Source organism: Coccinella septempunctata, chromosome 2 (assembly GCF_907165205.1).
Source record: "Coccinella septempunctata chromosome 2, icCocSept1.1, whole genome shotgun sequence".
Lineage (NCBI taxonomy): Eukaryota > Metazoa > Arthropoda > Insecta > Coleoptera > Coccinellidae > Coccinella > Coccinella septempunctata.
In genome coordinates this window covers 15,132,470-15,155,673 of record NC_058190.1, presented here as the reverse complement: position 1 = coordinate 15,155,673, position 23,204 = coordinate 15,132,470, and the positions used below count along the sequence as shown (strand labels likewise).

Genomic DNA, 23,204 nt, shown 5'->3' with positions numbered 1-23,204 from the left:
GGCCGTCCAAGGAAATTGGTGAATAAAGAAATCAGAATGTACCCAGAAAAAATTATTTTGTTTCATTCTGACAGCTCTAAAACCCCACCTGCAACGATCAAAATGAACCGATATTCTGTTAACCATGGAGTTGTTCTTTTTTTTTTCAAAATTTAAAATGGCCATCCAAGAAAATTTATAGAAGGGGTGCATGAGGAAATAAATTTTCTTGGCCATTCAAGAGAAAAAAAGAAGAGCATACTGTAGATCGTAGACAGAATACTAGTTCGTTTTAATCCTTGAAGTTAGAGCTCTAGGGCTGTCAGAAAGAAAAAGAGTAAATCTGATACATTTCTCTATAATCTTATTGGTTAGTCCTACGATATTGACCGTGGGAGTAAACATTACTACAGTGTATAAATCGGGTTGATTTGATTGATTGATTTTTTTTTATTGATTTGGTGGTAAAAGATGGATCGACCGTAAAGGTAGATCGCTGGACTCACTAGTAAATATCAATTAAATAAAATTAATTTATTCGATGGTCTATGTACAAAATCATTAAGAAAAATAGCTATGCATACTACAATTATTGTAGCACTTCATACTGCCTTCCCATCTACCAAAATCAATTAACTTCCTTTATATAAAAATGGTCATTTTCAAAGTAAATGTTACCTCACATATATAATAAATTAATAATTAAAAAATTATTCATTATTATCACAAAAACGAACTGACAAAAAATATCTGAAAATAAAAACAAAACCAACAGTACGAAGTATCAATTTATATTCTAAGCACTCCAATGACACTACACTCATCTCAGAGGATATATATTTGACTCTACTACCTACTATTAGATACTAAGTTATCTTAATCTACAATATAATTTTCACATTTTTTCTCTGAAAAGTCGTACATATTTTCAAGGTTGACCATTTATATAAATTAGTTCATTTGTACATTGTAATTTAAACAATTAATTTTATTTGCGGAATATCACAATTCAAATTTACACTGGATGTGAATTTCCTAGGCTGTGGTCCAGCATGCGGTCCTGAAAAAGTCGCTATTTTCAGTGCCTCTATAAGGAAGTGCAATAATATTTCACCACCTTGAATTTAAAACGCACATTGAAAAGATATCGAACTAGGTTTTCCCTCAAATTATAAAAATTATGAAAGATTTTCAATCTGCTAAAAAGAATAATTGCAATAATCGTATTTGGCAGATGCACAAAAGTTCATGCACAGCTGAAGGAATGAACAAAAACTCTAGTTTCTGTCTAAGGAACATAATGTATAATATATATTTTCATCAGAGCCTCGGCTCTTTTGTTGAGCCTTCTTCAGGCTGAAAAACAACGAAATAACAAAAAATAAACAGATTTGAGGAAATGTAGATATAAGGATAACAATCACTGGTCAACAAAAACAAATACACTCTAAAATATCTGAAACTTCAGAATAAACAGCATTTGAACTTAGTGAACTTACCGTCTGTGGACGGTGGATTTCTTGATGAAAATCATTTCGTTGTAACTGTGAATTTCAGTAGGAATATTGGTTTTTAAATAATGCGTATTGGAATGATAATAAATGATTAAATAATATCCTAATGTACATGATATCATATTTCCCCTACTGTATGATAAAAGTATATTTGGGTATTCTTTTTTGTGTGCGGTCCTTCCTCGATTCTGTCAGTTCTTTATTGCTGACTTGTCCGCTTATTCGTACAATGATTACATCAATGTATAATTTCTGCCTTTTCGAAAGTCTTCCGATTTTATTCCTAAGAAAGTAGTTCTTTAGATGAAGGTTTCTATCCAACTACTTTATTTAATCCCTTTTGGTAGATATATATGTATAGCCGTATTTATATTCCATTTTAATTTTATAATAACTCTTGATTATGGTTCTTTTTGGAAAAAAAGCTCAATTCATTCGAATATTGTTTTTTATTCTACAAAATGAATTATTTCTTTGGATGTTTGTTTTTGCTGACCTGGAATTTTGACTTATATTTAAATTCTTTGTTGCTTTTAGCCTGAAGAAGGCCTGAAGAATGAGCCCGAAACATCGATTAATGAATAGATGTGGCTTACAGCCAAAGGAATCATCGAAAACATTGTTGGTGCAAACGAATTAGACGACCAAGGGTGGAAATGACAGTTTACTGAACACCAAAATGAATATAGCTATGAGTCATACTGAAAATTGTTTTATTCACATTTACCATTTGAATTGTTTTGAAATCGATCGTTATCAAGGCGCAAGAAAGTTATAGCAGCAATAGCATTCTATTCTGCACTAAGACTATTAATGAAATAATTTACATTGTCATAAAAAAATTCAAAAACAAGTTTTTGAAACAAATCTTGTTCGAAAAATTCTTTTATTCTGTCAAAAAATAAAATATATCGATGATTCAAAATATAGCTCATAATAAACCTTCTCTCAATGATATAAAAGGAGATTTTTAGGTTCAGATTGAAAAATATAACAGGAGTACAAAAATTTTTGTCTGAAAACTAGGCAATTTTCAATAGGCAATAGGGCAAAGAATTGTGATATTCAATATTATTTTATACAAAGAATTACAATGTACAACAGACTTATTTCACATCATACATCATCAAGTCCATCCCTGGTTAAAAGAGGAAAAGGTATATTTACACAATAAAATGGGAGTTTTCATATCTAAACATTCATGAAATAGAGATGGATTTAACAACAATTTCTGAAAATTTCACAACATTCACTTTGTATAATAACCTGCCCGTAACAATTACAATTGGACAAGGAAATTTTACAGTTGAAAATATTCATTTTATACAAAAGGAAGCATCTTGTTGTAAAAAATTGTGCTTCTATAGCATTCTGAAAGACCGCTAACTTACAAAATATACACACCAATATAAGTGGATGAACAAACTATATAGTGAAAATGAAATGGCTGTGTTGGAAATTCAGGTTATTTCATCAAGATAAATATGGAAATTCATAGAATTCTCTTAAAGGCTGTGGAAATGAGGAGATAGTTCGATTGGTTATCTCAATTTTGATCCTACTGAAAATTGAATAACATATAGGTGAAATTTCATCTTGATCATTCATGTAGGCCGAATATTATATTTGATAAAAAAAGTAAAAAGTGTTTTCCTTTCAAATATAGAGACAGTTTTATGAACTTTGAAAAGATTTGGAAGAAAATACTATTGTTTCTACAGGTTATTTACATAATGGAGTTTCGGTAAGATAAACTATGAGCAACACTTGCTATGATAATTACTGTTTCTCCTTGAAATATTCAACAATCATGTTAATGCAAAAGAGAAATTAGAATGCCCATTCAAAGAGTCTGATAAGAATAACAAATCAAAATAATGTAATGTGTAAATGCTTCAGAACATTCAAACTTCACAATTTACATACATATTTCGACCTCACTAAGTCACTTATCGTTTGAGGAATTTTATTAAAAATCAGTTGAAATTAATAACATAAATTTCATCTACCATTAGTTCAAGAAGTACCAAATCAATAACTCATTGAATGAAATATTATTGATTATTCCCATAGTTATCTCAATAAAAATCTGAACTTGTTCCACCTCAACAAGATATCTGGACAGAGTAAAGATCTCTTTTGTCAATTTGAGAGTACACACAACTTATATATAGTAAAGTGGGGCGACCTGAATCTAAAATTGACCGCTGTTACTACTAACACTTCACATGAGATCACACTGGAAGCACCACACTCCAGTTTGTGGTGTACTTACCATTGATAAACTGGTTCTACTATGATAATCTAGGTCGTTTTGCCACTTCACCAGATTCATCATCCTCCTCATCTGAATCACCTTCATAGTCAACCAAACTCTGTAAAAAAATTTCTTCAATAATTTCACAATTTGTAATCTGGATGCGGCGGAGCGGACAAGGAGTATAATACAAGGTGTTTCTCCCAAAAGTATGTCTCAAGTATCTGAGAAACAAAAGATATTTTTTTCTCAAAATGTATGGATCATAAATAATGAATGACCGGGATTTTTTTCAACTAAAATGTTTTGGTCTCGGTTACCCCGGAAGTTGAGCCAAACTTCCTATATTTAATTACATTTTTCGATTCCCAACAAAATTTTAACCGGTGTAGTCGAGACGGGAATATTTCAGTTGAAAAGATCTCGACCATTTATTATCATGCATAATTTTTAGAAAAAAATCTCTTCTTTAGATACTGTTATGGTGTATGTTCTCCAATATAATTTAGTTAGCTGGTTTAATAAGTAAGAGAGAATTAAGAAGATATTTGTGTTGAATTGTAAGTTAAGAATGAAAATTAGACGCGTATACAGGTCATTGTGGAAGACGAACGCGACTTTGGTTGCCGATGGAGCCTCAATGACTACCTTGAAGAGACACGGTGGTTGGAAAAGTTCGTCTGTTGCGGAAGGCTATCTGGCTGACAATAAATAAGGTATCGAAGATGATAGTTGGTGTGGAAGGAGAGCCATATGCATCATCTGTTACAGTTTCTGGAGTGTCGATGATGGCAGCTACGCTACAGCTACAGCTGAACGGAATGTTCTTAAGAAAACGGTAGTCTCGTCGACGAATTGCGAACAAGATATTTCTTTTTTTGTATCTGCTTGCAGTACCGTCAAACAGGGTGAAGTGGATCAAAAATCGAGGTTTATTTAGCAATAAGATTCAAAGTATCAGTGCGAGCGGGCTGGCGTTTATAATATAGATTCTATGATCCTTTTGCTATGGATTGGCCTATTTATCAAAATTTTTGGCTGCACAGTTTTTGAAATTTTTTGGTTGAAGTGCGATCCACTTCACCTCGTATTTTGGGGTAAAGTGGATCACATTTTAAAAATCAATGGATATTCACTTTAACTATAGGAGGGTGGAAGTGGATCAGATGAAATGAAAAAAAAATCTATTTTGAGTCCTAAGACCAACAGGTGCTGTGAAATTAGAACTAGAACCATTGAAAAAATAAAAAAAAAATTATTCTTTCTGTGTAAAACTAAACATGTTTTGTTTCAAAACAAAATACAATAAACGACGAAAATAAATTTCTAACGAACATAAAAACAGTCTGTTGAATGAAGGCACTGGCGCGGCGCAGCTAGGGAAGTGGGCAACTCCCCCACAAAGATACCAACAATTCAAATTTTTTTCTAGTACAAACATTGAACGATCGTTCGGTGTGTTATGGTATATGGTATCTAAGGCGATAATACTTAATACCGTTTCCATCAGAAAAAGCATATTTTAATTTTGGGGATTTTGTTATGGTTCATGTTTGTCCAAAAAGTACTAATTTCATGTCAAAAAAAAGTAGAAGGACCATGTTTCTGATTTACCTTAGTCCATCGTGAATTAATAAGAACGTTACAATTGTGTCAAAGCGATTATATATTTGTAGTATAATTAAAATGGTGTATTCCGAAGAAGAAAAGGATGGAAATAATGAAATTATTTTTCAGAAATTCATTCATTCATTCATTGCTGTATCCCGTTGCCGGGAATGAATCTACAAAAAGACGAAAAAAGAGAAAAAAACAAAAAGAAAAGAAAAAGAAAGGAAAACAAAAAAAAGGTGCAGACTTATAATTTTTCAGGGCTAATTGCGACTGTGTGCTCTCCTGTGACTGTAGAGTCCCAACCGTGACCTACATATCTTACCACACTCCGGGCATGGATAGTCACCAACCAGATCTGGCCGCCGCTGTATCCTTCTCGAGTCTCCATTATAACTGTGTACCAAAGACAACAACAGCGGCTTTGTTTAACGAACGACATCAAGGAAAAAAATGTCTACGCTGCTTACGTTCTGCACTGGTTGCCAAATTTGACACTACTGGTTCATTCGGAAATAACAAGAGGGTGCATGAAAGAGACGAAGCGGGCGACATGGCTGTCTTAGGTCATGTAGCAATGGATCCGACCCTTCTAGTACTAGGAAATTGTCCAATGTATCTGGTGTTTCACGGTTTTCACGAATCTTTAAACAGCATAAATTCCATCCTAGTAAGATACGATTGACCGCCTTTTATCTTCGCCACTGATGACAATCAGAAGGTTCTTCCATCACTAGACGATTCAGTTTATCAAAAAACCTCCATGTACTGAATTTCATCTGAATCCAGTAAATTTTGACAAAGCTAGCGCATATTGATTAGAGCTGTGAAATCATGTTAAAAGACTATGGCGCCCGTGGGGTGCGTTTTTGGATCTAAGTTGATATACAGTTTTCTTCATATAATGACCTCTAGAATCACCCCGGGAAATATACGGACGTAAATCCTGAGAGCTTGTTCAACCATAGTGAACATACAGGGTGGGCCATCCATAACTTTCCACCCCGAATTTTGAGCTTTGGGATGGAATATCGAATAAACGCTCAGACAGTTCAAATTTTGTTCAAAGAGGGACAAAGAAATGAGTTTGATATCACTACCCTCTAGCCGCAACCCCAAACAGCTCTCGTTTTTGAATAGGGAAAAGGGGTCGAGCAGCACCTTGTTGGTAAGGCAATTCAATTTTCTGCATGGGTGTATTTTTTTTTTCATCGCTTTATTATTATACAGAGTGACTCAGTATTCCATCATTAACTTTCACACGCCGAATTTGGATCTTTGAGATGAAAAAAACGCTCGGACCAGTCAAAAAATAAATTCGATATCACTACTATTTAAGACATGTATCATGTTTCAAAACTTTCAAATTTAAACTGTTCAAACTGTTAATAGAGAGGGGCAGAGTTTTTAACTCTGAGAAATTGATTTTGTGATTTACTTTGCATGTGTTTTTTTTTTCTGGACATATTTCGTGTTTCATTTGAACAGTTATTTTTATGATTGTATGGAATGATTTTTCGAAATAAATGAATTTGGTTTGTTTGTTTACCCCTGAATCAAGCACCACACCCAGATCCTTGACCACGTGTACCCTTTGGAGGGTGACACCGCAAAGAGAATAGCTGAAAAAAGGCTCGCTCCGCGCTCCCTCGAGAAAAAGTGATCACATTACATTTTGATAAGTTCAGTTCCAGTCTATTGAGCTCGCACCAATCAGAAAATCTAAGCAAATCTGCTCGCAAACACAAAACATCTTCAAAACAAGAAATAGATTTGAATATCTTCAGGTCATCGGCAAACGAGAGAGAAAAACTGAATGTTAATGAACAAAATAAAAAGAAGTGGACCCAAGTGGCGGCCTTGAGGAACACCCAAGGGGACGCCACTTGATTCTGAATAGCAACCACGGAAACGCACAGAGAAGGAGCGTCCTCGCAAAAAACTCTATAGCCAATTCAACAGGGGACCATCGAATCCCATCTTAGGTAACTTCATCAGCAGAATGATATGATTGACCCTGTCGAAGGCCTTGCAAAAATCGGTGTATACTGCATCTACACGACACAGATTTTCCATTGCTGAACTCACTTTTATCAAGAAACACTAACAGATTGGTAGAAGTCGACTTTCCTCTGCAAAAGCCATGTTGTTCCCAAATGATTAAATTATTACAGTGCCAGGTCAAACGAGAGCAGACGAGTTTGTAAAAAACTTTTGGAAAAGCAGAATTAATTTTTGAATTAAGACGCTGAAATACGTAAATTGAACTAGTACTGAGACACCCACTTAATAAACTCCACAACCCATCAAATGAACTCTTATATGAAAAAGCCAACATACAGCCAATCAAGGAAAGACTAGAGAAACTGAATAGAAGATTTGCACAAAGATTGAAAGAAATAGAGGATGTCGAAATCATGTTCCACAAGGACCCCCCGGTAACTAACCCACGCAGAAAATTTCCAACTCGCAGTGAAAAAAGGCCGCGTGAAGTTAGCGAAAAGTTGGTAGAACAAATTCTGAAACTAAGCTCATTTATTACTCAATTTGTTCTAATTTGTTCCGTAAAAAACTTTTCAAACACCGGTCTGGTTTTTGAGTAATTCGCATTTCTATGATTTAGTGCTGACTTCACACACAGCACCAACATTTTCAAATTTCGAAAAAATTTCAATACCAATATTTAGTACTCAATTTGTTCTGTTGAAATTATCTAAATATCTCAAATAGGTAATTATGTATTCGCATTCATAACTTTTAGTGCTGACTTTACACTCTCTGGTTTCGAAAAAATTTCAATGCCAATATTTAGTAACGAATTTGTGTCCATTTGTTCTGTTGAAATTACTTCAATATCATTTTTGGTTTTTCAGCAATTCGCTATTGTTTTGTATGAAGCGTGAAGTTAGCGAAAAAGTTTCAAATTTTTACTTTTTTTTTGAGTCATTAATTAGTACCCAATTTGTTCCGTTGGAATCAGTTCTTTATCATTAGTAATTTTTTATTTATTCACGATTTTCTCTGGGTCACACAACTCGCCATCTATGAAAACCAATGTGTACTTCAAGCTCCCGTTGATCCCATCAGTATAGGAGGGGCTTCTCGAAAGCAAGCGCAATTTTGTCGTAAATCAAGTGCATGACATGCTAACTTACGGGTGGCCATCTGAAGATATTCAAATGCACCAATAATTTTTCTACCGATATACCGATTCTTCATGTGAATTTTGAAAGAAGAGAATTCGGCTACCACGAAATGAATTTGTTTCATGCTTTTTCATACTCCAGTAAGCAATTGTATCAAGCAGAATTGAATAATAATAAATCAATTTCACTTGAATCACTGAGTATTATCTTCATGACATACAGAGTGAGTCCGATCGAAATGCTCATATTCTGAAGCTTAATATTATACAGGGGGATTCACTGCGGAGGCCTATTAGATATTTATGGAGAACTTATCATAATTTTGTGCTGGAAATTTACATGTTAGAGTTTTCGACAATGAACTTTCAAATCTCTGCAAAATCTTGTTATAACGGAACAGCCTTCTTCTTCTTTACTCCAAATGGCACACGTATATAGTATATCTTTGCCTCGTTAAGTAGCTGACTTGATGACATTTTCAACAGTATATGTAAACAACTAAACGATTTATTAGTTATTGTTCTTATGAAAAAAATTGTGAAAACGTAATATTTTCTACTAAATTCCGACTTCAAAGCCGGAGTTTTATTTACTTGGAACTAATACAGGCTATGACTACTTACGGCCGTTTCCAATAACCTATCTATCCATCAAAACGGTGGATAGATAGATACTAGGGATAGACCGATCTGTCTTTTTGTGCTTGTTTACGTTTCAATATTCTATCTGCAGATAGCGATTCTTACTGGCCGCAGCGATCTATCCCTTCCTCTAAAATGAGGTCAGATTGACAACCAGAGATAGGAACTTTCATTATATATGCGCCTATCTGCGTTTCAAATAAATTTGAAGTAAACCATCGATTGTAAAAATTATCTCCGGTAGTTCAGTTTTTTGATCTGTCGAGTTCGAGCAGTAAGGGGTAGAGATAAGCATTGGAAATTGTTATCAGGGTGCATTTCAGTGCTGTTTTCTTGACAATTGAATTGTAATTAACTTTGAAAAATGGATTATTTGAGTAGCGACGACAGCGACATGGAATTATTAGAGATGGTTGATGAAAAGAAAGTGAATCGGAAGAGACCATAATACAAAAAGTTTATAAAGCACGAGTTGATTACATCATTATTTCGAATGATTACGAGTTCACATGTAGAATTCAACTGAGCAAAGGTGCTGTGAGTGAATTATTGGATTTAATTAATCCATATTTGAGGGCGCAATGTGGGAAAATTGAAACCGAAGAGTTGAAGGATTCGGTCAATCGTCTCCAACTCTCCTCTTTCAATTTATTGTTGATAGCATTAATAGCTCTGCTGGTAATAACCCCATCAGCTGCTACAAATTCTACCAAACGCATGGCCTTTCTTTGGTCATTGGTTTTGATTTAGGCTGAAAAAATCATTGCCTTCAGAACTTGAAATTAATGAAAAATGAATATCGATAACAACGGCGCTTTTATTTGAAGGTTGAGGAATTAATTTTCAAGTATTGCATGGTTCAGAATCTCGACCAACAATTATTGTGATGTATTTATTGCCGTATGCACCTTTCATTGAACGACGTTCAAGCATAGAATCTCTATAGGAAAAAAAGACATTAAGGAATTAAGCTCGTTTAATGAAATGGTGCATACGGGTATGTAGTCATACACACGATTAACCTTTTATACATAATCTTCAAATATTTACACTTTCTAATTTCTAACACACTCTAATATCTCAAACACTAGAAATGAATTAATAATGTGAGGTCTTATATTAGTGTTCTGTGGTCTGAGCTGAGTAGATCCCTATATATCCTTGCCTTGAGATAGATAACGTCAAACCATAATTGTGAAATGCAAACCATAGATAGATAACTACAAGGATAGATAGGCAGACAAACTGGAGATAGCGATCTATCCCTTATATTGGATGGGTTATTGATAACGGCCGTTAGATCATTTCTCGATATATACAGAGGTATTAATGAAAGGTTTTAGTTTCGTAATATGTGTCGTTTTTTTTTAGCGAATACTGAAATTCATTTTTATTGTGTGTTCACCTCTTTATCATGGATGTGATAATTATGTATACAGGGTGTTCCTTGTTTGTATTCACTTTCGTTCTATGAGGAGATCATAACAACGATATGAAAACCAGGCTGTTCTTCGACAAAATCGGTCATTTTTCGATTTTCGGAATGTTTCATGAAATAATAGTAGGTAATCCTCTCATGAATACCTAACATTATATCTGGAATTGACCCAAGTCATCATAGAGCAGCCTATATGAGGTTTTCTTGACGCTGAAATTACTAAGAAAACTGAAAGGTCATCGAAGAACATCGAGTTTACATATTCCTTGTCCATTGCGAATAGCCCTCATGAGCATCTTGTAGGTATATATGAAAAACAAATGTTTTATAAAACATTCGGAATATGATAAAAATTATACAAAAAGTTATAGAACACCTGTATAAGATTGTCATTTCGTTGTTATGACCTCTTATAGAAGAAAACTCGAATAAAATCGAAGACTTCTAGTGTACTTATATAATAATCAATTCGTCATAAATGTAATATGAATAAGAATATTCGTTGAAAAAGTTACCTGTGTTTCGAGAAATGATCTACGTCGTCATAGAACACCCTACAAATGGTTAATTTAGTTAAATTCCGACTTCACACTCGGAATCTAGCGAAAAATATTTCAAAAAAACAGGGTGCGGCATAGCCTATTGACCAGTTCCCAAGGGTCATTGCTTGAGCGTTGGCGGGGACAGGAAGGTACGGAAGGGCTCTTTGCGTTCCTTAGGATCTGTAGTTTTCAGTTGGCACCAGAGTGCATCGGGACTTCGTCTTCCCTACGTTTTACGAAAATAACATGTGGTCGCGATCCAGAGATCGTTTCGGCGCCATTTTGGTATTCCTGTCAATATTTCTATCCTCTCTGCAATGACAATCAAAACAGAAAGTATACGACGAGGACGAGGCCATCATAAGCACCTACTCTTCCGAGGAGGAAAATGTCAACGTCACAGTAATTTCACAGCGTAACGTTTCGATGTTGGAAACCTCCCTACAGCCTGAATTGAGGCAACTTGCGATCACACACGATCGATGTGGGTGATATCTGGTTCTAGCAAGATAGGGCTACAGCCCAGCCAGACGGCAATAGCTGTTTTGAGACAGATATTCCCGGGACTACTAGTCTAACTAAGAGAGAACGTGGGGTGGCCAGCGCGCTCACCTGATTTGAGCATCTGAGACTTCTTTCTTTCTTCTTCTACCTTGAAGATAAATTCTTGAAGGTCGTCTACATAACCTGCCACAACTGAAGCAGAGAATAACCGAAGAAATTCGGGATATACTTCTCGATATATACCGCAAAGCGGTCAAAAACTTCAGTCGTAGCATTAAGAGTATTAACCCTCATCAATACTCAAAGGTCATAGACTACTAAATACTTCTAGTAGGCTATGCGTTAGTGTATCGCTGCTGACAGCCGCCATAATAGCGATATCGTTTTCAGAACAAAAACAGGCCTGGGTTACTTAAATGAACTCTTTACCCGATATTAAAACTTTGAGAGATATCCAGGAGAAACTTGAAATAATAAGATTATAGCCATTTTGAACTGCTTCGGAAACCAAACAAAGAAACTAAAACTCGATTGATGAAATGAATGAGAATCCCAAATTTATTCAGATATAGGTAGGTATAACATCCATTAATATAAAAATCAAAAAACCAATTTTCATCGAGGTGGAAGTTGTGTTGCTCTGATAGACGAGGTAAAATGAGACTGAATAAACTATAGTCAGCATCTACTTCCTTGATGGCATGGTCTTTGTGTTGATGCTCGGAGTGATGGTGGTAAGCCAGTTCGATTGTAACATTTCTTGATTTTTAAATCAATGGATGACATGTATCTGAATTAATACCGACTGAAATTCGATGTTTCGATAAATAATTTTGACATTTCGTAAATTTTTTACGGTTTCTCAACGATCAGCCACTGACTAGTTAAACATTAAAAAATACTTAACAAATGTAAGTAGTAATTTGAAAATCTTGAGTTTTGATGAATTCGATTTGTTCAACACGATGATCTTCTCATAAACACTCTGTACATCTTCTGTGGAAACAGCAAACAGTATTTATAATACTCTCCAGCATTAATATTCCAAAAAGTGTGACAATTTTTTTCATAAGAATTCCAATAATTCGTATGGCATACTGTTGAAATTGCAATCAATTTAACCATGCAAAGATAAACTGGGTGTGCCATTTGAAATATCAAAGTTGCTATCTGTTTCAGATATAACCGAAAGTTGCAGGGGCCCGAAAACAATTCAGGGAGAAAATGTAGTGTAGAAAACCCCAATATGATTTTCAGCACGAAATTGTGATTAGTTTTCCAAAAACGCTCAATAGTATGACTTGACAGGATGATTCGAAGCGAATCGCTCTGTATATCCCCCGAATTAATACCCAATAATATGATTTGATAAAATTCAATTCTTAAAAATTCCTCCTCAATATAATATTAGGAATTAAGTATTTATTTCTAAATATGTATGTTTCGCCATATCGCAAGGAATATATATATATCGTAGTGTGAAGTGGAGCTGGTCCCTGCTAAACATTCAACATACCGGATTCTGCCAGCCCGATTTATTTCATTCAACATACCGTTGTTTTTTAATATGTCAGTTAGTTTTATTCAAAACAATGCATGAAGATGGAAGTAATGGACACCAATAATTGAAATCGTCGTGATGCTTATTTCTGCAGTTATAGTTCATTTATGTGAAGTTTTTCTTGAATTTATTAATACATAAACTTTTATTCCAAACGTTCAAATTTTCTTTCAATCTTCAGTTTCATCAAAACAATAGAAGAGGCCATTCACTCCATAATCCCTATTATGTCATAAAAAACTCTTCTAATAATTTTCATCATCATATATGTACCACATATTTTCATCGCCGAACATCCGAATATTACATCCATTTTATGTAAATCTTATATTGTAAATGTTACATTTCCTAGAAATCAAGTTGTAAATCTGGATAGAGTCATTCAATCTTTATGAGACATACCCAGTTTTTAGATTAAATTTTCAGATATGACCCTTTGAAATTTTATGATAGTTCTGATAGATTTTATGATATGTACAGGATGTCCCAAATTCGATTTCCAGTGGGAGGATCTCGGATACTACAATAGCTAGAGTAAAACCGATGACACACTTCGAGCTCTTTTCCAGAGAAACAAAGAATGGTGAAAACTGTAGTCTCCTACGATTCTTCGTTTTTGAGTTATTAGCAAAAAATGCGATTTTGACGATTTCAAAAAGTTCATAATTTTTTTATTTCTGAAAAAACAGATCTGAAACTTGAACTTTCTATAGGCACATCTGAAAACTCAAAATCGAAGGAATATATAGGGGGCTACGATTTTCACCATTCTTTTTTCGGTTTTGCTCTAGCTCTTCTGATGTCTGAGATTTCCTCACTGGCTACTGGACACCCTGCTTAATGAATTCGAATGCATTACCGAAAAACACACCATATCAAATTAAATTGAAGAAATTTTCATCGATTCCGCTCAGAAGAAAAACTTGGTAATCAAAGGGATTATTAATCGGGTCACTTCAGATTTCAGCTCTTTATCAAATGTTGCCAAGCTTTCGGTCAATCACATCACATGACCATCTTCAAGGCACTCCTTTCCCTATGAGAAAAACTCCGTATTTTAATTTTATTATTATTTATTTGAATAAGAAAGGAGGCACACAGCCACAGCCTATAAATGCCTAACCTATGGGACCAAAAATTCAAAAAATTCCCTCCTTCACATTTCGAGTAGACACATCACCCGCAATATCTGACAATCGGAATGTTGACCGACGGAGAATCAACCACCTCATCAGGAAGAGAGTTTCTAGTTCCACACACCGAAAACACGGTTGCACATTTTTATGATAAACTATCCACTCAATTAAGAAACGCTTTCCAGGACCCTCGTGTAACATATAATAATGAAACATTTTATGCATTGAATATGTCTCTAAATATTCATTTCATATTAGGGAACCGAAAGACGGAATTTTCAACCATTTCGTTTCGCCGTCATTATCTTATTTGATGTCGAGCCCAAAGCACAATAAATGTTCAAATGCACGTAAAATTAAAAAAAAAAGAAATTTTTCCAGTCTAGCCAATTAGTAATTAAGTGACTCATCTTAGGATCACTCATTTTGCCGAAGCCCAATAGGGTATTTTCCTAAATAAACTAAATAGACATAGAGACATGTCATGTACAAGCTTTTACATATTCGAATGTTTACTAAGTTTCTAAGGGTGTATTTCTGAAATGTCTGAATTTTGAAGCGAATCTTTCACGTGTTGGATAACTAATGGAAAAGGGTTTCCATAAATAATCTTAAATTCGATTTTGGAGTTTTAGGAAACTTGTCCATTTCGTCCTCTATCTATATTATTTGAATCTGGAGAATGTGTAGAAAACTCGACACGCATTTGGATATCTTCAAATGGCCACCTGGGAAGTTATCAAAAAATAAAAAACCCTCTGGCTCCGGCCCTCCGCTGTCATGCACTTGATTTACGACAAAATTGCGCTTGCTTTCGAGAAGCTCCTCCTATACTGATGGGATCAACGGGATCTTGATGTACACATTGGTTTTCATAATTGGCGAGTTGTGTGACACAAAGAAAATCGTGAATAAATAAAAAATTACTAATGATAAAGAACTTATTCCAACGGAACAAATTGGAACAAATTGGGTACTAATTAATGGCTCAAAAAAAAAGGAAAAATTTGAAACTTTTTCGCTAACTTCACGCTTCATACAAAACAATAGCGAATTGCTGGAAAGCCAAAAATGATATTGAAGTAATTTCAACAGAACAAATTCGGTACTAAATATTGGCATTGAAATTTTTTCGAAACCAGAAAGTGTTGGTGCTGAGTGTGAAGTCAGCACTAGAAGTTATAAATGCGAATACATAATTACCTATTTGAGATATTCAGATAATTTCAACAGAACAAATTAGAACAAATTGAGTACTAAATATTGGTATTAAAATTTTTTCGAAATTTGAAAATGTTGGTGCTGAGTGTGAAGTCAGCACTTAATCATAGAAATGCGAATTACTCAAAAACCAGACCGATGCTTGAAAAGTTTTTTACGGAACAAATTAGAACAAATTGAGTACTAAATATTGAGCTTACTTTCAGAATTTGATTTACCAACTTTTCGCTAACTTCACGCGGCCGTGAAAAAACAATGAAATAGAATGAATTTTTTTTTGTATTCGTATAATTCACTAGGCTGAAGGACTTCGGTCGATGGCCATTAAAGAACAGTTATTATTATTACTTATTTTTGGGAAATAAAATTGAATATTATTAGCGGATCCGTTAGCCGCAATCCCATCCAACTTCAAATGGAAACATGGGTGAGTCTTTGACTCGTACAAATATTTTAACAGTGGATTCTCGAGGTCGAAAGAAATACTTTTTTCTCTTACCATTTTTTCTGAATCGGCTCGGTTTAAGATACAGGTTGTTGAAAAATCATAAAAAGGGTTATTTTTAGTACTCTCACAAACGGTTTTATCGAATGAAATGGATTTCGGAATATAGTTTTTCATTTATTTGATTAATCTTCTTCGGACACAAGATATCACCCACGTCTTCTAGTTTTCTCATTATGACCATTACGTACCATAACAATACAAAAAATTCAAAGAATCAAATTCTTGAAACTAAGTTGGACGCTAACTGATGAATATATGAACGTTTACTGTTTTTATTTTCTCGTATAATGCGCTGTTTCCGAGTAATTTAATGTCAAAAAATAACAAATATCAATTCACCTTCACCCACCTGAAAATGCTATTGTGATAGCGCAACACGTATCGTGGTTTGAAAACCCATTTTGTGAAAATCGTATAGTCTGTTTCAAGTTCAATTATGGATTTTCATCAAGTATCGGCCACATAATTTGAAAAATATCTGTGATATTCGGAAACTTCTGAAACTCTCCCAGTCTCTGAAACCTAATCAGTTAACAATTGATTTGCTCCTGCGTAAGTTCTTACACTAATTTGTCAGCAGCAAATCAGATATAAAAAATTGTTGCCTGACGATGAACGAAAAATAAAACTTCAAGATGATAAACTTCAATTCAGAACATTGTGTTTAATAATTCGTCTGATATAGACTCCGAAACGTTACGAAGTTACCATTTTGAAGTTCTATTTTTCGTTCATTTTCGGGCAACAATTTTTTCTACCTGATTTGCTCCTGACAAATTAGTGCAAGAATTTACGCGGAAGCAAATCAATTATTTCAATTTTTGAATTGATTTTGTTTCAGAAAATGGGAGTGAAAACCCTAAAGAGTTTCAGAAGATGCAGAATCCTCCCAGATTGAATTTCAATAGATAGTCGGAAGATTGGGTACGTTGGCTGAATGAAACTCTGTTTAAGGCGCGGTTCTCACTGGAGCGATATGATAAACGATGCGACAGATGATTCGATAAGCAACCCGACCCTGATTCGACATCGATCTCTTATAACCGTACAAACGTAATGGAAGCAACTAATTCAGTGCACACTGAACCGATCGCGATACTACACCGATAAATATCGAAATCGCATCGGTTTGGGGGACAGCTGCCGGATCGCTTCAGCGACAGAAAGGTGATTGAGAATCAAATCGGTCAAAGTAGCATAGAATTTCGTAATTGATTGACGATTAAGCGCTTGATTTGGCAATCGTATCGCTTCAGTGTGCACTGGAGTGTTGCGAAGATAAAAGTTGCATCGGGCGATAAAAGATTGCTCATGTTGCATCGCTTATCGTATCGCTCCAGTGAGATCCGCGCCTTAGTTATTAGGCGCGGTTCTCACTGGAGCGATATGATAAACGATGCGACAGGTGATTCGATAAGCAACCCGACCCTGATTCGACATCGATTTCTTATAACCGTACAAACGTAATGGAAGCAACTAATTCAGTGCACACTGAACCGATCGCGATACTACACCGATAAATATCGAAATCGCGTCGGTTTGGGGGACACAGCTGCCGGATCGCTTCAGCGACAGAAAGGTGATTGAGAATCAAATCGGTCAAAGTAGCATAGAATTTCGTAATTGATTGACGATTAAGCGCTTGATTTGGCAATCGTATCGCTTCAGTGTGCACTGGAGTGTTGCGAAGATAAAAGTTGCATCGGGCGATAAAAGATTGCTCATGTTGCATCGCTTATCGTATCGCTCCAGTGAGGTTGAGTTGGTGAGGTGACGCAGGGTGACGCAGCTTTTTCCTGCGCTTCACGTACTATTTGAAAAGTCACTGTCACGCTTTATTTGCGCGGTCTTGTTCTTTTCTATGTTTTACAAAAACGCACTCTGCGTCACCTCACTAGCCTGCGTTTCTATTTGCGCCTGGCCTAAGGCGCGGTTCTCACTGGAGCGATACGATAAACGATGCGACAGGTGATTCGATAAGCAACCCGACCCTGATTCGACACGGATCTCTTATAAGGCGCGGTTCCCACTGGAGCGATACGATAAACGATGCGACAGGTGATTCGATAAGCAACCCGACCCTGATTCGACACGGATCTCTTATAAGGCGCGGTTCTCACTGGAGCGATACGATAAGCGATGCAACATGAGCAACCTTTTATCGCCCGATGCAACTTTTATCTTCGCGACACACTAGTGCACACTGAAGCGATACGATAGCGAAATTAAGCGATTAAGGCGAGGTTCTCACTGGAGCGATACGATAAACGATGCGACAGGTGAATCGATAAGCAACCCGACCCTGATTCGACACGGCTCTCTTATAACCGTGCAAACGTAATGGAAGCAACTAATTCAGTGCACACTGAAGCGATCGCGATACTACATCGATAAATATCGAAATCGCGTCGGTTTGGGCGACACAGCTGCCGTGTCGCTTCAGCGACAGAAAGGTGATTGAGAATCAAATCGGAAAAAGTAGCATAGAATTTCGTAATTGATTGACAATTAAGCGCGTAATTTGGATATCGTATCGCTTCAGTGTGCACTGGAGTGTTGCGAAGATAAAAGTTGCATCGGGCGATAAAAGATTGCTCATGTTGCATCGCTTGTCGTATCGCTCCAGTGAGAACCGCGCCTAATTTTCAATCAATTACGAAATTCTATGCTACTTTTTCCGATTTGATTCTCAATCATCTTTCTGTCGCTGAAGCGACCCGGTATCTGTATCCCTCAAGCCGACGCGATTTCGATATTTATCGGTGTAGTATCGCGGTCGCTTCAGTGTGCACTGAATTAGTTGCTTCCATTACGTTTGCACGGTTATAAGAGATCGGTGTCGAATCAGGGTCGGGTTGCTCATCGAATCACCTGTCGCATCGTTTATCGTATCGCTCCAGTGAGATCCGCGCCTTAGTTATTAGGCGCGATGCAACATGAGCAATCTTTTATCGCCTGATGCAACTTTTATCTTCGCAACACTCCAGTGCACACTGGAGCGATACGATAGCCTATAGGATAAGCAACAGAGCAATCAGTCGTCATGAGCTCCTCAGAAGAAGACGTTGTTTTTGCTTGCCGCTACTTGCAACAAAGGAAACGCAAATCTAGAAAATACTGGGTACACCCGTATAATGTTCATAATATTAAACACAGTTCGGCAGTGGTTTCCCGTGAGCTCTCTCAACATGAACAGAAATTTAGAGAGTTTCATAGAATGAGCTCAAATAGTTATCATGCTTTTCAGGTCAAAGATTATAGAGTTAGACCTTACCTAATCTAACTCTATAATCTTTGTTTCAGCTATTTCTAGAGGTTGTCTCTGGCTATTTCTTTCCACACAACACCTGTCAAATCAGTCCTGCAATAACTTTTCAGCGTATAAAACCATAAGCACGGGTTCTGCTCATCCAATTTCACGAAGGAAATAGAGGATTGCACGTCTTCTTGCTGACCTGGCATCATTCAACGCACTTGTCGAATGATACTGACAGCGCTTAATCGTCAATAAATTACTAAATTCTATGATACTTTTTCCGATTTGATTCAAAATCACGATATACGATACGATAAACGATGCGACAGGTGATTCGATAAGCAACCCGACCCTGATTCGACACCGATCTCTCATAACCGTGCAAACGTAATGGAAGCAACTAATTCAGTGCACACTGAAGCGATCGCGATACTACACCGATAAATATCGAAATCGCGTCGGCTTGAGGGATAAAGATGCCGGGTCGCTTGCCGCGTCGCTGCAGCTACAGAAATGTGATTGAGAATCAAATCGGAAAAAGTAGCATAGAATTTCGTAATTGATTGACAATTAAGCGCTTAATTTGGATATCGTATCGCTTCAGTGTGCACTGGAGTGTTGCGAAGATAAAAGTTGCATCGGGCGATAAAAGATTGCTCATGTTGCATCGCTTATCGTATCGCTCCAGTGAGAGCCGCGCCTTAGGCGCGGTACGATAGGATAGGAGCTTAGGAGCGATACGATAAGCGATGCAACATGAGCAATCTTTTATCGCCTGATGCAACTTTTATCTTCGCAACACTCCAGTGCACACTGGAGCGATACGATAGCGGCCACCGAATGCGAAATTCTATGCTACTTTTTCCGATTTGATTCTCAACCACCTTTCTGTCGCTGAAGCGACCTGTCAGCTGTGTCCCCCAATCCGACGAGATTTCGATATTTATCGGTGTAGTATCGCGACCGCTTCAGTGTGCACTGAATTAGTTGCTTCCATTAGGCGCGGTTCCCACTGGAGCGACACGATAAACGATGCGACAGGTGATTCGATAAGCAATCGACGCGATTTCGATATTTATCGATGTAGTATCGCGATCGCTTCAGTGAACATTGAATTAGTTGCTTCCATTACGTTTGCACGGTTATAAGAGATCGGTGTCGAATCAGGGTCGGGTTGCTTATCGAATCACCTGTCGCATCGTTTATAGTGTCGCTCCAGTGAGAACCGCGCCTAAAAGATCCACAGATGTGTAGTGTCATAGATTTACCTTGTTATTCTAAAGGAAATTTTGTTTCTCCTGAGTTGGCCTAGCTCATTACGAAAACTTAAAATGGCTATATCTTTTTATAAAGACCGAATCGAAAAAATGTTATGGGAATCAGTGTTTCTTTTGACCTCAAGAATCTACTCTTAAAATATTTGTACGAATCAAAGACCCACCCTGTATAGCATGTGCGGGCTCGTTGAAAAGCTCTTAGAAAATGGAACCCTACCAAAATATTTGTTTTTTATTTTTGTAATTATAATAAAAAACAGTAGTAGGCCCAGCGATCTATTTTTTCGGTGGATCCATCTTTTACCACCAAATCAATAAAAAAACTTCATAATCGAAAATAAGATCAATCAATCAAATCAACCCGATTTATACACTATGGTGATGTTTACCCCCGGCCGTCCAGTTTTAAGAACGACTATTCCACCACGGTCAATACCGTATGTCTGATATCAATGCTGCAGTCTGTTAATTTTTCACCTTATTTAGAATAGAGTGCCGAAACGAATAATAAGCTATATGCAAGGAGGGATGGAGTGACTTCTTACCAAGGATTATAAATTAGAGTTTATTATCTACAATTTCATAGGTTTTTTTCTATTCAAAATATTTTACAGATTTCCACTCCGGGAGAAAATCAGTTCAAAATAGACGGTCAGAAAAATTGATGGATAGAGTAAATAGAGGAATGGATAAATATCCTAATATAAGTTTTTGTTCATCCGGCAAGCCCTAGAGTTCCAGAGCCAACGATCAAAATGGACAACCACTAATCTGAAGACGATGAAGAGAATGTGTAGAACGGCTGGCCAATAAAATTGATGAGAAATGTATCAGATTTACTCTGAAAAATTCATATTTCTCTCTGACATTCTACGATCGAGAGTATGGTATGTTCCTTTTTTTTGTTTTGAAAATTTAAATGGCCAGAATTTATATCCCCATTCCATAAATTTTCTTGGATGGCTATTTTAAATTTTGAAAAGAGAAAAGAGGAACATACGCTCCATCGTAAAAAGAATATCGGTTCATTTTCATCGTTGGAGGCGTTTTTTCTGAGTACATTCCTCTATCCACCAATTTTCTTGGCCGGCCATTCTGAACTTGAAAAATGAGGAATAGGCGCTTCATCGTAGACTTAATAGTTCATTTTGATCCTCGGAGCTGTAGTATGAACCAAAAATTTTGTTAGGATATTTTAGTCATCCCTCTATGTACTTTAGAGATCAATTTCCTTGGCTGGATGTTTTGGACTGATTTATCTTCTGGAGAAGGAATCCTTAAAACATTCTGAATAGAAAAAAAAAATCGGTTCATTTGATCGTTGGGAGTGGCGTTCTAGGGCTCTCAGAATGAAACAAAATTTTTTCTCAGTACATTCTGATACATTCCTCTATAAACTAATTTTCTTGGCCGGCCATTCTGAACTTAAAAAATGAGGAATAGGCACTTCATCGTAGAATGAATACTTCATTTTGATCTTCGAAGCTGTAGTATGAACAAAAAATTATGTTAGGATATTTAAGTCATCCCTCTATGTACTTTAGCCACCAATTTCCTCGGCCGATCATTTTGAACTGAATTATCTTCTACAGAAAGAACCCTCGAAACATTCTGAATAGAAAAAAAAAACAGAATATTGGTTCATTTTGTGATCGTTGGAGGATTCTAGAGCTATCAGAATGAAACAAAAATTTTTATGAGTACATTCTGATACATCCTTCTATACACCAATTTTCTTGGACGGTCATTCTGAACTTGAAAAACGGGAGTAATATGAGCGTCATCGTAATATGAAAATCAATAATGATATCAGGGATTATGAAACATGATCTATTATATAATCCTTGGTATGAAATGAGAATTTTCCTTCCTCAAACATAGGTAATTATTCGGTTCGCCATACTATTATGAATAAGGGAAAATAAATTAACAGAATGCAGCATTGATATGAGAGATCGGCCGGGAGCAAAAATACGATTATATTACTTGAGGAAATAATATTAAATCGAGGAGGATCATACGTATGTATTAAAACAAATATGGTTCCATCAGGACAATAGTCTTAATCATGAATCAATTTGGAATGTTAGAACATTACAGTTTAGATATTCCATGAGCTGCGATTTTCAACATCAATGCATTTCAGCTTTCAGGATACAGAATATATCATAACGTTGAATAATTTTCCATAGATAGATTTTCCTTGAACAGATTTTTCCTAGATTGATACCTGAAAACTCCCACCTCAGAGTGCATGAACCCTTTACTTACTCGAGATCTTCCTTCATAAACTAAGTCAATTCAATTGTTTACGAAACTGAACATAACCTCTCAATGTAGTAATTTTGATAGATCCACATTTTGAACTTACTGTACATAACTGGCTTGGGGAAAAATTGTTGGGCAGTGAAAATAAGGATGACTCGAAGTTGATATTATAGCAAGTTTAGGTCTAACTGAAAATATAAAAGTACAAATCTGGGTCAGCTGATGACTGAAGTTAGTTACATAGGTTACGTTAATGTCAGCTGATGTGCTGATCTCCCTTGGATGTTTTGCGAAAATGGACCTTGTCGAGTGATAAGAAACGGTAACAGGCTCCAGGTGAAGCTG

The 23,204-nt window shown here is 36.1% G+C and overlaps 1 protein-coding gene across 1 annotated transcript in view; it reads right to left on the bottom strand.

The window, feature by feature from the left end:
• Positions 1-498: 498 nt before the first annotated feature.
• The window catches only part of LOC123308661 (serine/threonine-protein phosphatase 4 regulatory subunit 3), a 41,171-nt gene continuing 18,465 nt past the window's right edge, over positions 499-23,204 (bottom strand). Inside the window, exon 6 of the mRNA XM_044891420.1 lies at positions 499-3,868. Coding sequence (XP_044747355.1) covers positions 3,788-3,868 — 81 coding nt within the window. The 3' untranslated portion in view covers positions 499-3,787. The remainder of the gene's footprint in view (positions 3,869-23,204) is intronic.